At 46.2% G+C, this 14,976-nt stretch overlaps 1 protein-coding gene across 1 annotated transcript; it reads right to left on the bottom strand.

Annotated features, from left to right (window-relative positions):
• Positions 1-1,689: 1,689 nt before the first annotated feature.
• On the bottom strand, positions 1,690-12,870 carry CALHM4 (calcium homeostasis modulator family member 4). Its single transcript, XM_029597005.1, has 2 exons — positions 12,258-12,870; positions 1,690-2,118 (listed from the first exon to the last, which is right to left on the bottom strand). Exons 1-2 carry the CDS (start codon positions 12,816-12,818, stop codon positions 1,708-1,710), a joined length of 972 nt encoding a protein of 323 aa, XP_029452865.1. The 5' UTR covers positions 12,819-12,870; the 3' UTR covers positions 1,690-1,707.
• Positions 12,871-14,976: the final 2,106 nt, after the last annotated feature.

Consider the following 14,976-nt stretch of genomic DNA (forward strand, 5'->3'; position numbering starts at 1 on the left):
ATTGGATGCTTGTCTCAAATGAAAAATACCAGGGGTGTGCATTCGTTTGCAATGTATTGGCAATCCGCAACATGTAGGGCCATATTCGTTGTATTTGTGGGGAAGCGAAACCTATCGCGATTCCCATGAATACAACGAATCTTCAATGGCACCGGTAGCCCCTGTGACATAGTAAGGGCAAAGGCTATCGGCGCCATTTTGAATTCCGGCAGCCGACGGCGTGAGTGCAGTAGATGGCTCCCGGACCCCCGCTGGATCACCAGGGAGTTTTAGCAAGTCTTGGGGGGTCAGGAGGGTTGGGGGGGTGTAGTTAATTCAATTTTAGCCGGGAAACGAATAAGAATGGAACGCATGAACGGATCGGGGGTCCCCCTTGCCAAATGCAACGTATCTGCCACACACCCCCCCCCCCCAACGAATACCGAATGTAACGTATGTGGTCCCTCTGTACATCCCTAAAAAATACACAAGGTCCATTGGTTCACAACTTTTTACTGTGCTACAAAATGTTCACTTTTTGGCACCATGTTATTTTAAGCATACATAAAATCACTGGGGCTACTGTTCCCTTTCAAGTGTTATTAAAAGATTTAGGAAGCTGAGTTCATTGGATACAGTGTGGTGGGTGGAATGGCTGGAATGAAGTTGCATGTGGTGTGAGTGTTGTGGGGGGAAAGCTCAACAGCATAGTTATCTTCTCTTTTAAGCTACCAACGTTTGCTACATTGTTGAAGTCTCTTTTTCTTGCAATATCTGATCTATGATCTGATTTTTGCTATATCTACTGTTGTGTTGTTTTGCAAAAAAAAAAAATAATAATAATAATAATAATATAAAAAGACATAAGCAAATTTTAACTGATGGTGGGGCCAATTGATACTGCCGACATGCACCACACACCTTGGCTTTATATACTGAAAAAAATGAATTCACCTAGGATTTCCATTTAATAGTTTAGATAGGCAACTCATGTCTGGTTTATTTTCCAGTTTGGTGTCTTCTATGGTATAAAGGCAAGATGTCACCTGAGCAGCTCAATTCAGCCTCAGTGGGGTCCGATGCAATACAGTGCGCTCAGCCAAGCACGCTGTTTAACCTGCAGTTGGACGCGGGTTGTGTCGGCGCTACCTAATCCCCTTATGCACCCGAAATTTTTTTAAAAATGTGTCCAATACACACATTTTTGCGCTCAGCAGTCGTTAATTTCTGAGCATTCCCAAAAGTTGTACAAAAAAACCTGAAAATCATAGCGATATTAAGTTAGAGGAACGAAAAATTAAAAAAAAAAAAGTTTAAAAAACAGTGCCGTGGTCAGGCTCAGGATACGGTTGCTCAATTAATCAGCGTCCAAACTCAGTCCAAAGATTTATGTAGGATTTGTAATAAAAATATAATGAAGCACTTCCACTTCCTGATTCCATCATGCCAGATTTAAAGTGCAGCTTGTAAGACAGTATAAAAGGGTGTTAAATGAAAGCGATTAGGAGCTCGTTTCAAAATCAGACCTTCCACCTTGTCATCTTCTGAAGAACGATTCCGCCATTTTAAAGAAGACACTTTCTCCCTGGCATCATTTGTCGCCATTGACTTCAGCAGAATCCTCTACCTAAATACCACATCCAGATTATTCTTCTAAAATAGTAAAATTTCACCTCCATAAAAGACCAAAGCATTTGTATTTGGAAGGTGTGAGGAGTAGAGAGCAGTTTATTCTGGTGCTTGAGTTATGGAGTTAGATTCTTCGTCTATATGGATATATTTCCCATCTGAAGGATCTTCCTCAGCCCAGGCGTGAAGGAGACTATAGTGACAGTGGTCCTCATTCACAATTCTTAAAAGATTAAGTCCTGAAACCAGTCGCCAATCCAAGCGCGAAGGGATTCTGATTTCTTTAATATTTTTACTGTCTGGAAGGAAACCGAAGAACTTTTTGATGTTCTGCATGGCAAAGATCTTGGAATGTCTGTCCACAGCTTGCTGGAAGAGCTCATTCTCGTTATTTACGTAGCTTTTCCAGTACTGCAGATGCAGGAAGGTGAGAGGAGAGAGAAATCTTGTCAAGCACAGCGACAGGAAAACAATGATGGTCACAATTGCGATCAAAATCCAGCCGGATACCTGCAATATTACAAATAAAGAAAGATGTTACACAGCTCAGATTGCAGCACAGCACTGTGGTAGCTTTATCCGTCCTAGAGAGAACAGGATTTTGTGATATCTATTGTTCAAACACTATTAAAGTTAACCAGAGATGTGCTTTCAAGCCCATGCATGTCCTTTCTTCAAGTGGCAGAGCCCTCAAAGAATGCAAATAAGGCTTCCTACACTTCACAAGGCAAGATCTCCTACATTCTGCAGCAAGAATTAGGAAATTGTAGGGAAAGGTGTCATGATTCCATGTTTTCATAAAATTTGCACACATTTTATCTTACTTATTTAAAGGGCTTGTTTCCCATTCTGAGGGTAATTTTATAACAGCCCGTGCAGGGCTAACCCTGCACACTTTAGCTCAAATTTTCAAAGTAGACTTATTTATTTACTTAAAAACATTTATAGCTTGCTTAGAACAACTCCACTTTCAAAATGTGCAGGTTATGCCAGTCCTATGTAACAAATGTGCAGAAAGTTACACCTGCATAAATACTCCATCCCTACCCTCCAGAACTCCTCTTCCTAGTGCAGGAAAAAGTTCATGCAAAGTGGAGTTTCACACCTTTTACACTCACAAACCTCTAATTGATTTTCAAAGTGCCACTGAAGTGCATAAAACAGGAAGAGAAAAGTTGAGTAAATATGCTCCTTAATATGCACAAAATAAGTTTGTATTAAAAAAAAAAATTATTAAATATTTTTATTTAAAAATTAAAATTCTCAAAACTTTTGTGTGTTCTTGGGTAATAATTTTTAGTCTTTGTTTTTTTTCCTCTATTTTCCTAGCAGAATATCTCACCTCGACCAAATATGCAGAATGCAGACAGCCCCCTCACCAAATGAAGACAAGAAAGCATAAATTATAAAAACAAATGTGCAGACAAAAACTGAACTGGAAACTGCAACAAGACAGACTCTGTATGCAGTGTAACAATGGAAAAAACAGAAACATCACCATGCCTCATAAAACATCAAACCAAAAAATGAAATATAAAACAATAACAACAGTAAAATCATATTAATGAAAAGAATAAATATTTCAAAACAGCTAATGAATAAAACATTACAAACTTGTAATCGGCTGTATGTGCGGACATGAAAGCACAATTTTATACAGATGCGCGCATGTATGTGCAAATGCTGGCTCTACCACTTAAGTGAGGGTTATTTTAAAAAACGCGTGCCGATGCAATAGCCCTTTTTCCTACTTCACTCCCAATTTGCCCAGTTAACGGATCAGATTTCCTACCCCCCATTATTTAGCCTCCCTTTTACCTTTTAACTCTGATCATTAAAACCCTGCTGACTTGCCTAGTTTTTTTTATCTTTTAATACTTACATGCTATCCATAGCAGAAGTAAAGTTATGTGGTAAGGGACCCCAGCACACTTGTGTGCATAAATACTCGACCATTTGAAGGCAACTTCCCAAAATGCTCATGTCCTACCCCTTTTTAAACTTTTTGATTTGTGAGTGTATCAGGAGCTTGCCGAATATGTGGGCTTCATATTTTTCACTTCAGATGGCGTGTCTAACGAGAAGAGCAGAGCAGCCTGGAGAAACACAACATCACTGGGTTTGTAGTGACTCGGACTTGGGGAGTGGGGATGGGAGACTCTGGACCCAGGCTCGCCTTGCGCTGTTTGCTGGAGCGATTTTTGGCAGTGTCTACCTCTCTCCGGATCTTAGTCTCACTGCATCAGGATGGGTTCTTCTGGCAACTGCCAGGCCTCGTTCTCTCTCTTAGTGTCTTCAGGCACACCCCCTCCTCTCATTCACCCCTGGTCTTGCTGACCAGGTTTTACAGTGTCCGGTTACCCTTGTAACCACATCTGTATAACTAGCTGCAAAACCAGGCTAAAATAGAAGAACACTCATTCATTTTACACATACACAAAATGTAAAATGATAATTATATAAAAATATCCTTCAGCAAACAGTAAGGATCCTGAGAAAAGGTAGCTATAATAGCGAAACATTAAATAAGAAATGAGTGCTAGGCTGGTACTGGAAAGGTGTTCTAAAATAGATAGGGTTTTAAAGCTTTGCTTAAAATTTCATGGAATCTGCTAATGACAAATGCATGGAAGGGAAGGGAATTCCAAAGAACTGGCCTAACAGAAAAGGTCCTTTCAGCGATGTTTTCAGTCGAGCAAGACGAGGAGATGGAATATCAAACCAATCCATGTAGAGGTAATTGTATGGAGGAGACTAAGTATTCCGACAGCCATTGAATAGACAAGCAATGAAGTGACTCAAGAACAAGGGAGTTGTGATCACGTATTTATTCCAGTAAGTATGGGGGTCATTTTCAAAGGAGTTACGCATGTAAATGTGACATACTATCGTAGCAATTTTCAAAAGCTATTTACTCGAGTAAAGTGCACTTACTTGAGTAAATCCTATGGACAATTCAATGGCATATATTGTAGCAATTTTGAAAAGCCCACTTACTTGAGTAAAGTGTATTTACTCGAGCAAAAACCAGTTTTGCTCGAGTAAATGCTTTTTAAAATCTACCCCTAAATGAGCAGCAACAAAGGCTGGAAGAGCCATACAGCGTGACCAACTGCCCAGTTTTGGACTGGACAGCCCAGTTTTGCAGCTAGTTGTACAGATGCAGTTACAAGGGTAACCGTACATTGTAAAACTCCTTCTGCAAGATCAGGGGCGAATCAGAGGAGGGGGTGTGCCTGAAGATACCAAGAGAGAGAGAAAGAGGCCTGGCAGCCATCAGCAGGAAGTCCAACGTCCGGCTTACATCAAAGTTTCAGCTGCAGTGAATCCTTCCAGACCGGAGAATCCATGATTCAACTTCCACCACCTCTGAAGCATAGTGGCAACCCTAAAGGGTGCAGAGGATTCCTTATTTTGAATTACAGCCGGCTTGTTTTTTTTTCTGACCATATCAAGGTTACGTATATTGTCCCCTACTAGCCAGTCCTGCTCTCACCTGGGCTTCTCCCTTGTGAGAACAAGATGACTTACTTCTTAGGAATTTGTATAACTTTACTCAACAATTTTGCCTTGTCTTTGACCAAGCAAGGCATGTCTCATCCACCACCACAGAACTCCTTCTTTTCCACTAAGGCACCCACTCAGTTACATAAGAAAATAAGAAATGCCATATTGGGTCAGACCAAGGGTCCATCAAGCCCAGTATCCTGTTTCCAGCAGTGGCCAATCCAAGTCACAAGTACCTGGCAAGTACCCAAACATTAGATAGATCACAAACTACTATTGTTTATTAATTATCGTAATAGCAGTTTATGGATTTAACCTCGGGGAACTTATCCAAACCTTTTTTAAACCCAATTACACTAATTGCTATAACCACATCCTATGGTAATGAATTCCAGAACTTAACTATGCGCTGAGTAAAAATGAATTTTCTTTTGTTTTAAATGAGCTACTTGCTAATTTCATAGCATGCCTCCAGTCCTATTATCTGAGAGAGTAAAAAAACTGATTTACATTAACTTGTTCAAATCCTTTCATGATTTTGTAGACTTCTATCATATCCCCCCTCAGTTGTCTCTTCTCCAAGCTGAACAGCCCTACTTTCTTTAGCCTTTCCTCATAAGGCAGCCAATACATGCCTCTTAACATTTTGGTCACCCTTCTCTGCACTTTCTCCAGTGCAGCTATATCCATTTTGAGATGTGGTGACCAGAACTGCACACAGTATTCAAGGTGCAGTCTCACCTTGGAGCAATACAGGGGCATTATGACATCCTCCATTTTCTTTTCCATTCTTTCCTAATAATTCCTAACATTCTATTTGCTTTTTTGATCGCCACAGCACACTAAGCCGACAATTTCAATATATTATCCACTTTGACGCCTAGAACTCTTTTCTTGGTGGTAACTCCTAAGATAGAACCTAACATTGTGTAAATACAGTACATTGTGTAAAGGGTTACTTTTCCCTATATGTATCACTTTCTGTTGTGACCGTCGGTCTTCGATGGCTTCGCCCCGCCTACCACTCACTACTTACGGCTCCTCCCGCTCACCTCTGACTACTGGCTGCCGCGGCGTCTGTTTGCCACCCTCTCCGGTGTCCCCGGACTGGCTTTGGTGCTGTCTATCGCCATGCTCTTCCAAGGTACCTTAGGGCTTGCGCGCGCATGCTGCCCTCAACTTTATTTCCACGTTGGCACAAACGTCAGGGGCATCCCCCTGATATGACGTCACGCTGTCCGGATATTTAAGCCTACAATATTTGCTAGCTCATTGAGTTAGCAACGGTAACTCTACAGATGGGATTCACTCTCCATACCGAAGCTGCTCTGCCACTCCAGCGCTATCTAGAACTCTTACACCCTTCAGGGTTGCTAACGGGGTACCCGCTCCTCGGGGGACTCTTCTGCTTCTTTCAGGTGCTATCAGGAAACCGGTACTCGCTCCTCGAGAGCCCATGTTCCCTGAGTCGCTGCCTGCATCTTCAAACCTTTCTACTTGGAAGACTTCACTAACAGTTTCCATCTGTGAGTACAACTACCATCCATTCCACAGTACTGCTTCACTGGAACCAGGTACTCGCTCCTCGAGGGCCTGCCCTCTGTTCCGGTGCCAGACCTCTCATCTAGTGGAATCTGTTACTGCTACGTGAGTACAATACTACAACTGAGTTTCCCTGCTCTAAGGGATCAGGTTCTCGCTCCTCAAGGGCCTTCTCTCCCTGTCTCGGAGCTTCACCTAATTCTACCTGCTACTCTGAATGCTTCTTATTGTGTACTCATAACTCTCAATCTCTTTCCACTACAGCACTGCCTAGCAGAGGACTCGCTGTTCCAGCGTTCTGTGGGAGATCTGCCCAGCTGGGCACTACTCACTACTGCCTCCTCTGGTGGCTTCCAAAACTGTTTAATAAAACATTCAAATCTATGTTTGTGTGTCCAGAGTCTAGCCTGACACTGTGGTCCTGCATGGGACTGCCCCCCCCCCCCCGTGGGCGTGGTCAGCTGCCACAGTGTCCAAGGATCCACCCAAACATCAATAAACATAACAGATTGCTAACTCCATGGATCCGGCTCAGTTCAATGCCTTGCAGGCCATTCCAGGCCTGGCGCTCGCATTGCTGAACAACAAGACACATTGGAAAAACTCACTACTGCGTTTCATCAGCTGCACGCACAGAAGAATCAAGACTCTACTTCCAGTAATGAAGGTCTGTTTCCTGAAGTAACTGTAAAGACTACTGTGCCTCTTGCTGCTCCAGTAAGTTTTTCTGGGAAGATTCAGAGAACTAGAGGCTTCTTAAACCAGTGTTGTATGCAATTTGCATTTCAACCTTCTCGCTTCCCTACAGCCTACGCCAAGACTACTTACATTCTATCTTATCTTGATGGAAGGGCCTTGTCTTGGGCTTCCTCGCTGTGGGAATGCAAAGACCCTATTCTTCAGGATATTAATGGATTTATGGACTTGTTCAAATCCGTTTTTGATAATCCTGTCGGCATGCCCGGACCGGCTCGACATTGCAGATCCGCCATGTTTGCCTGATGACCTAGGGCGTGCGCGCGTTCTGACTGAAGTACCAGCAAGGGCGCGAACCTCAGGGGTGTTCCCCTGAGATGACGTCATCCGCTTCCAATATTTAAAGGTCTCTATTTTCACTATCAGATTGAGTTAGCAAGGACGGAAGGATGGATATGGATACATTTCCTCCAAGCTACTCTGCCTCCTCAGACTTACCAGAGGTACCCGCTCTATACGGAAACCATCTCCTTCTTTGTACTGGAAAAGGCTATGCACTCTATCGTCCTGGGGTTACCCTGGCTGCTGATGCACCAACCCCAGTTGACTGGGCATCCCTGGATCTTTCGCGATGGGGCCCAGAGTGTTTGGGAGGTGCCTTAAGGAGATCTCGTCTATCATATGTATGCCTACAATTCCAGCGAGGCCAGGACTGCCACCCTAAGATGCACCCTCCACTTGAGGCTTGTATGGTGTCCTGGGTCTAAGAACAGACGGTGCCACCAGATGGACGAGTATATCCTTCCTCCGTTCTCACCGAGGAAGCAATTTCGGAGGATGTGTTTGATGAGCCACAGCACATATAGTTCCGAAGAAGATACCTCTGGCAACCAGCTAGTTTGTTTCCGCTGGTGATGCCACCATCTATTGAAGTAAATTTGGACACACACCAACATCGCTACTTCCCCTGAAGCCTCAGTGACGTCCAGAGCAGTTACTCATTATTGCTGAATTCTACTTCATCTCTCATCCAGCAACTTTACTGGAGAGTCATCTATAGAAGTGGATATTGGACGTAACCTAACATCACCACTTCCACTGAAACCTTCAGAGACATCCACAGCAGTTCAATCCATTGCTGCTGATATCATCAATAACACTCTGCAAGTTTCTTCTAAATCTCAAGATCCATCTGTCATCATTGCAGAAGACGAATTAGAAATTAAGATCAAAGAGATTTTGGATGTTTGTAACAGAGGCAAGACTTTTGAATACCTTCTGATTTGGGAAGGCTGGCTGCCGCAGCGTCTCCCTGCCATCTCCTTCCAGCGTACCCAGACCGGCTTGACATTGCAGATCTGCCATGTTTGCTTAATGACCTAGGGCGCGCGCACGCACGCTCTGACTGAAGTACCAGCAAAGGCGCAAACCTCAGGGACGTCCCCCTGAGATTACATCATCCACTTCCAATATTTAAATGTCTCTATTTTCACTATCAGATTGAGTTAGCAAGGACGGATACGGATACGTTTCCTCCAAGCTACTCTGCCTCCTCGGACTTACCAGAGGTACCCGCTCCTCAGGGGCCTTGCTCTCTCTTTACCTTTCAGATTACAGATAGGAACCGGTACTCGCTCCTCGAGGGCCCATGTTCCTGGAGACTCTGAAGATTCTCTACTACCTGGAAGATATCGCTACTACAAACAACTGTGAGTTACCATCACTCTCTCAGCGCTTATCCTGGAACCAGGTACTCGCTCCTCGAGGGCCTATACCTTTCCAGCTCCTGAGCTTCCTTGAGACCTTATTTGAGTTTTGTCATCTAGTTCTGTTCATGAACCCTGTCTACTCATGTTCTACAGTTTCTCAACAGCTCAGCCATCTGGATCGCTGTTCCAGTACCTGAGGGACTACAGCCCTGCCGGGCATATCAGCTCACTACTGCCACCTCTGGTGGCTTCATCACCATTTAATAAAAGAACTAATGTGTGTCTGTCTCCATACTCAAGCTTAGCCGGTGGTCCCTCTCCGGATATCCTCCCGAGGGCATGGTCATCTGCCACCGGCCCAGGGATCCACCCACAACTATATCAAAGACTACAGATTGCTACTCCGCAGTCTACTAGTACAGATTTCCTTCTGCTTGCTCCTCCCATCAGCATTCAGATTCAGAACATTACTAACTCCTCCTTCTTTGGAGTCATTCATAACAGATTGCTACTCCTATCTGATTGCTCCTCCCGTCGAGCATCAGATCCTGAACAGATTGCTAACTCCCTAGCAAATTGCTAACAGATTCATTACAAATATCCAGGAGCTGAACTAAATCCTTGAGAATAAAATTCCCCCCTGCTCCGGAATCAATCAGAGCAAGGACCGGGAAGGACCGGGAGTCCCAGGTTAGTGTTACTGGGAGAGACAACTGAGGAGCCGGAGAAGTAGCCCCCAAGTTCAAGACCCCCACTAAACTTAGGCCCGGTAGTTTCCTGGATGGACTGGACAGGTCTGCAGATGGTGGCCTGCAGCTTCACAATATAGACATAGACCTGACTGCCTCTGTTGTAGGCGTTCTTCCGGGGACAAATGCCCACGGCCCAACTGCCTGAGAAGCCAAGTCCAGAAATAGTACAGTAGAGGCATCGTTAAACAAGCTGGATTCAGGGCAGGTGGCAGGCAAAGGAGAATAGTAAGGCAAGGCAATGGTCAGGTCCAGGAGATGGTCAGGCAAAGAAGAGTTCGAGTCCAAGAGATGATCAGTAGCGTCGTCAGGCAAAGCAGAGGCCGGGTTCAGGAGATGATCAGTAGTGTGGTCAGGCAAAGCAGAGGTCGGGTCCAGGAAATGATCAGTAGCTTAGTCAGGCTGTTGTGTTTGTGGCATCGTGTGGACCCATGGTCGCTGTGGAGATGACTCCTCCCACGGGGAGGGGCCCCGTGGGGAACCACAGCGATAGGCTAAACTCAGATAGCAGACACGTAGTAGGTGGAAGGCTTTATTATACTGCTGTAGATAGATGGTAAAAAGCAGGAAGGCAAGGCACTGAAGTAAGCGAGATGACAATACGTTCTAACAGTCTCAGATGTAGCAGTCTCACCCAGATGTACATGATAGGCGGAAACCCGCAGTGCAGGTAAAGCTGAGCCTGGTGGGTGGAGTTGGAGCACCGGATCATAGAGGTACTCACAGGAGCGTAGTGCGGATGTCTTCCTGGCAATAGAGATGGTGGGACCGAAGGTCCGTGGTGCAGGATACACAGACTGATAGGCCCTCAAGGAGCGAGTACCTGATAGTCCAGAAGATCCTGGAATAAAAAGAGAGAGAGATCCCCGAGGAGCGGTTGTCTAGTTAGTAGAGGCCCTGAAGAGTGGTTGGAAGTGAGAGACCCCCGAGCAGCGGGTGCCTAGTGCTTCGTGAGGAGTGAGGCCCGATGAGTAGAGAGGCGTCTAAGCGTTCAGCTTAGAGCGGTCAGAGTAGCTAAACCGAAGTCCTTGCTAACTCAATGGTGGTAGTGAAACGGAGGCTTTAAATACCCGGAGGTATTATCGTCATGTGGTGGGGACGACTGCGAGGTTCCCGCCATGTCGTGTATTTGAGCGTAGGCAACATGTGCGCCCTAGGAGACCATGGGAAGGAGCATAGCGGACTGGAATGCCCATGCTGAGCTGGAGATGACGAGGCCCTCGGTACTTGGCATCAGAGGCAGCCATTTTGCCCAAGGAGGAGGAAAAGGGAAGAAAAGAGGTAAGGCAGAGTGGGCGCAGCCATCTGCGACCGACGGATGCAACAGGCAAAGAAGAGGTTGGGTCCAGGAGATGATCAGTAGTGTGGTCAGGCAAAGCAGAGGTTGGGTCCAGGAGATCAGTCCATAGAACAGCAGAGTAACACAGGAACGCAGGAACACAGGAACAAGGGAGAATACCGGAACTAGGATCAGGAACACGAACAAGACAGGAACCAGGAACACGAAGGAATCGCCAGAAGGAGCAACGAAGTACAAGACCAGCGTGAAGACCTATTGCAAAGGCAACTAACTGTGGCTGGGCCCGACCTTATATACCGGGACCCAATGACATCATCATCCAGGGCTGCGGGTTAGTTTCCCGCCGTGGCCCCTTTAAAGGAAGAAGAGATGGGCACGGCGTGGGATGGCGGCGTCTCCCCGTGGACTGCACGGGGAGGCCTGCCGCGGAGCATGGACGTCCGTAGCGGAGACAGGAGTGCACCGGGAGTGGCCCGAGGTCATAGGCGGCGGCCCATGGCCATGAGAGAAGTGGAGCCAGACTGTGGAGCAGGCAAAAGAGGGTAAGAGAGCCTGGCTGCAGGCCTTCCACGGCCAGCAAACGCAACAGGGCATATGATAGAGGTCTTTAAAATCATGGGAGGTCTAGAACAGGTAAATGTGAATCAGTTATTTACTCTTTTGGATAATAGAAGGACTAGGGCAGTGATGGCGAACTCCAGTCCTCATGTGCCACAAACAGGCCAAGTTTTCAGGATATCCACAATGAATATGCATGAGAAAAATTTGCATGCACTGTTGCCATTGAATGGAAATCTCTCTCATGTATGTTCATTGTGGATATCCTGAAAACCTGGCCTGTTTGTGGCACTCGAGGAATGGAGTTCGCCATCACTAAACTAGGGCATTTAAAACAAATTAGAGAACATTCTTTTTCACTTAATGTACAATTAAGCTCTGCAGTTTGCATACTGGAAGATAAATGCTCTCACCATCAAAAGTCTAAGTTTTTAGAAAAAGAAAGTTATGTTTATTATGTCCTGTGGCAAATGACATTATAAAATGAACTCGTAAGCAATGCAAGTACATATTATATGTGCCATATTGCTCTGAGGATACTGAGAGACATTGTTAAGATTTCTTAAGATAAATAATGTTGCTACTTGCCTGTGACTGGTACCTAAGATGAAGTATAACCTCATCCTTCACCCTGGTCACATTCAGTGGCACGAGCTGTGGGCAGGGAAACCCAGCGAGCATCTCTCTGCGCTGAGCGGTGCTGAGGTTCCCGAAAACTTCGTAGCCTTCCACCGATGCAAACTCGCTGAGCGCACACACGTAGTAGGATCCGTTCAGAAGAGTGACTGCAAGCCAAGTGACCGGAGCAACCAGCGCTCGCCCCGTTATAGTGCAGAGCACCAGGCAGAGGAGTTTGTATTTTATCAGGTGGCTACGTCTGCTGCCCTCCTGCAGGAAGGCGCTTTGGGAGTTTCCCGTAATCAGCCTCCAGGTCTGCTCATTAAAGACATAGCCAGCTATCAGCAGGATGAGCGCCGGCACGCCGATGAAAGCTAAGCCGTAGTAGACGTTACTTCTGACACGACATGGGCAGCTGAAAGCGAAAACAGCGAAAAGCTGCTGGCCCCCAATGGTTAGAAGTGCAACAGTTGTATTAAAAAGTATTGACTCCTTGCTTTTTAGAAACGATCTTACACTGGAAAACGACATATTGCTTTGTCTGAGTCTGTCTGTATGGCTTCTTTTTTCCTTTCTGCACACAGTTCAGCCAGATACTATGTGATCTTTCTGGTTTTCCTAGCTCTACCCAGTTTCTAAAAGCCCTGCCTATGCAGGGCTCCTCCCTCCGCTTCCTATGATTTCGGGAAGCATTGACACATAGGAGTTCAGTTTGCTTAACTGTAAAACATATGAGCAGTCCTACCAGTCTTCAAGGCTTGGACCCTAGATCCTTACCATTCACACATCTTCCATAACATGGTTCAATCATTTAAGTAATTTAAGTAATTTAATTTAAGTAATTTAATCATTTAAGTAATTTAAGGCATTTTGGTGGTGTTCAGGAAGGTGGGGGATTTATTTTAAAGGGTCGGGGTGGGTTTTAGGGATATTTTAGTGTGCCGGTTTTCGATTTACACGATTTGCATGATATTTAAAAAACCCAAACTGCGACGATCCGATTCCGTCCCCCTCCCAGCCGAAATCGATCGTTAAGACGATCGATCACACGATTCACATCTCTAGTATATGATATGTTAATGATCGGATTAGCTATTCCCTCCGATACAGTAATGTGTGCCCAGATTATCGCCTTTTTAACCAGCTATTTTGCCGCGTCTTTAACCTGCAAATTTACCGCCTACCCTGACCCTGGCGTTAGTGTGGTGAACTTAGCCACGCAGTCCCAAACCAACCCAATCCACAGAAAAAAATGCTTCTCGCACAAGGGGGGAAAATTATTACAAAAAAAAAAAGCAAGGCACAGGGCAAAAATCATTTCTGTATTATGCTCAGGCATCGGGGATTGCCAGCTTGACAAGCGTCAGGCAAGCCCCAGCAGCTGGCGATTGGCGGCAGGGAGCGCAACAAAGCACCTGTGCTCGCAGCTCCGATTTTCCGCCTCCTTCGGACGGGCAAGAGAGAGACGAAATTTCACGGGCAAACTTTCCCCCAGCCCCCGCTCACCTGCCCTGGCCGCGGCCACGCAAGCCCCCAGCAGCAGCAGAAGGGCGTCCATGGGTGCCGTCTCCCGTGCGGGCGCGAGAGCGGCTTCAGCAGCTCGGCGCTCAGGTCGCGGCGTGCGTTCATGCACCTTCTCTGCCTTGAGCGCCCAAATTGGACATACAGGTGGGCGCTCAAGGCAGCGGGAAGGTGTTCTGTTTTGGTGCTGTGTTTCAGTACCTACAGTTTGATAGATTTTTTTTGTTTATTTCTACATAGAGTAGTTTCTTTTCGGTACCTTCCCACTGCTGGAAGCCGCCTCGCATGGGGAGTGCCCGATCCGCCCCGGGCTGCTGAAGCTGCTCTCGCCGCCGGCTGCCCCCCGGGAGGCAGGGGAGCCGCAGTGCGCGCCTCGGGAGGAGGGGAGAGAGGACTGGGGCTGCTCCGGAGCTGTCAGCGCACCCGCACGGGGAGACCGGCACCCATGGATGCCCTTCTGCTGCTGCTGCTGCTGGGGGCTTGCGTGGCTGCGGCCAGGGCAGGTGAGCGGGGGCTGGGGCAAAGTTTCCCCGTGAAATTTCGTCTCTCTCTTGCCCGTCCGAAGGAGGCGGAAAATCAGAGCTGCGCGCACAGGTGCTTTGTTGCGCTCCCTGCCGCCAATCGCCAGCTGCTGGGGCTTGCCTGACGCTTGTCAAGCTGGCAATCCCCGATGCCTGAGCGTAATACAGAAATGATTTTTGCCCTGTGCCTTGCTTTTTTTTTTGTAATAATTTTCCCCCCTTGTGTGAGAAGCATTTTTTTTCTGTGGATTGGGTTGGTTTGAGACTGGGTGGCTAAGTTCACCACACTAACGCCAGGGTCAGGGTAGGCGGTAAATTTGCAGGTTAAAGACGCGGCAAAATAGCTGGTTAAAAAGGCGATAATCTGGGCGCACGTTACTGTATCGGAGGGAATAGCTAATCCGATCATTAACATATCATATACATGCCGCGGGCGGAGAGGGATAAGTGTCGATTTCAAGAAGCGGTAAGGACACATAAAACCGGATACTGAATCACGGGTTAGACATACGCGTCCAAATTGTGAGTACAAAGTGGGTTAGAAACAGGGTAACCGCGGCCGCGCTTTACTGTATCGGCCTGTCAGAGTGTGATTCAAAAGTCACAAAAATCTATGTAAAGTAAACTCAAGTTGCTACTGATCTATC

The sequence above is a fragment of the Rhinatrema bivittatum genome, chromosome 3, assembly GCF_901001135.1.
Source record: "Rhinatrema bivittatum chromosome 3, aRhiBiv1.1, whole genome shotgun sequence".
Taxonomy (NCBI): Eukaryota; Metazoa; Chordata; class Amphibia; order Gymnophiona; family Rhinatrematidae; genus Rhinatrema; species Rhinatrema bivittatum.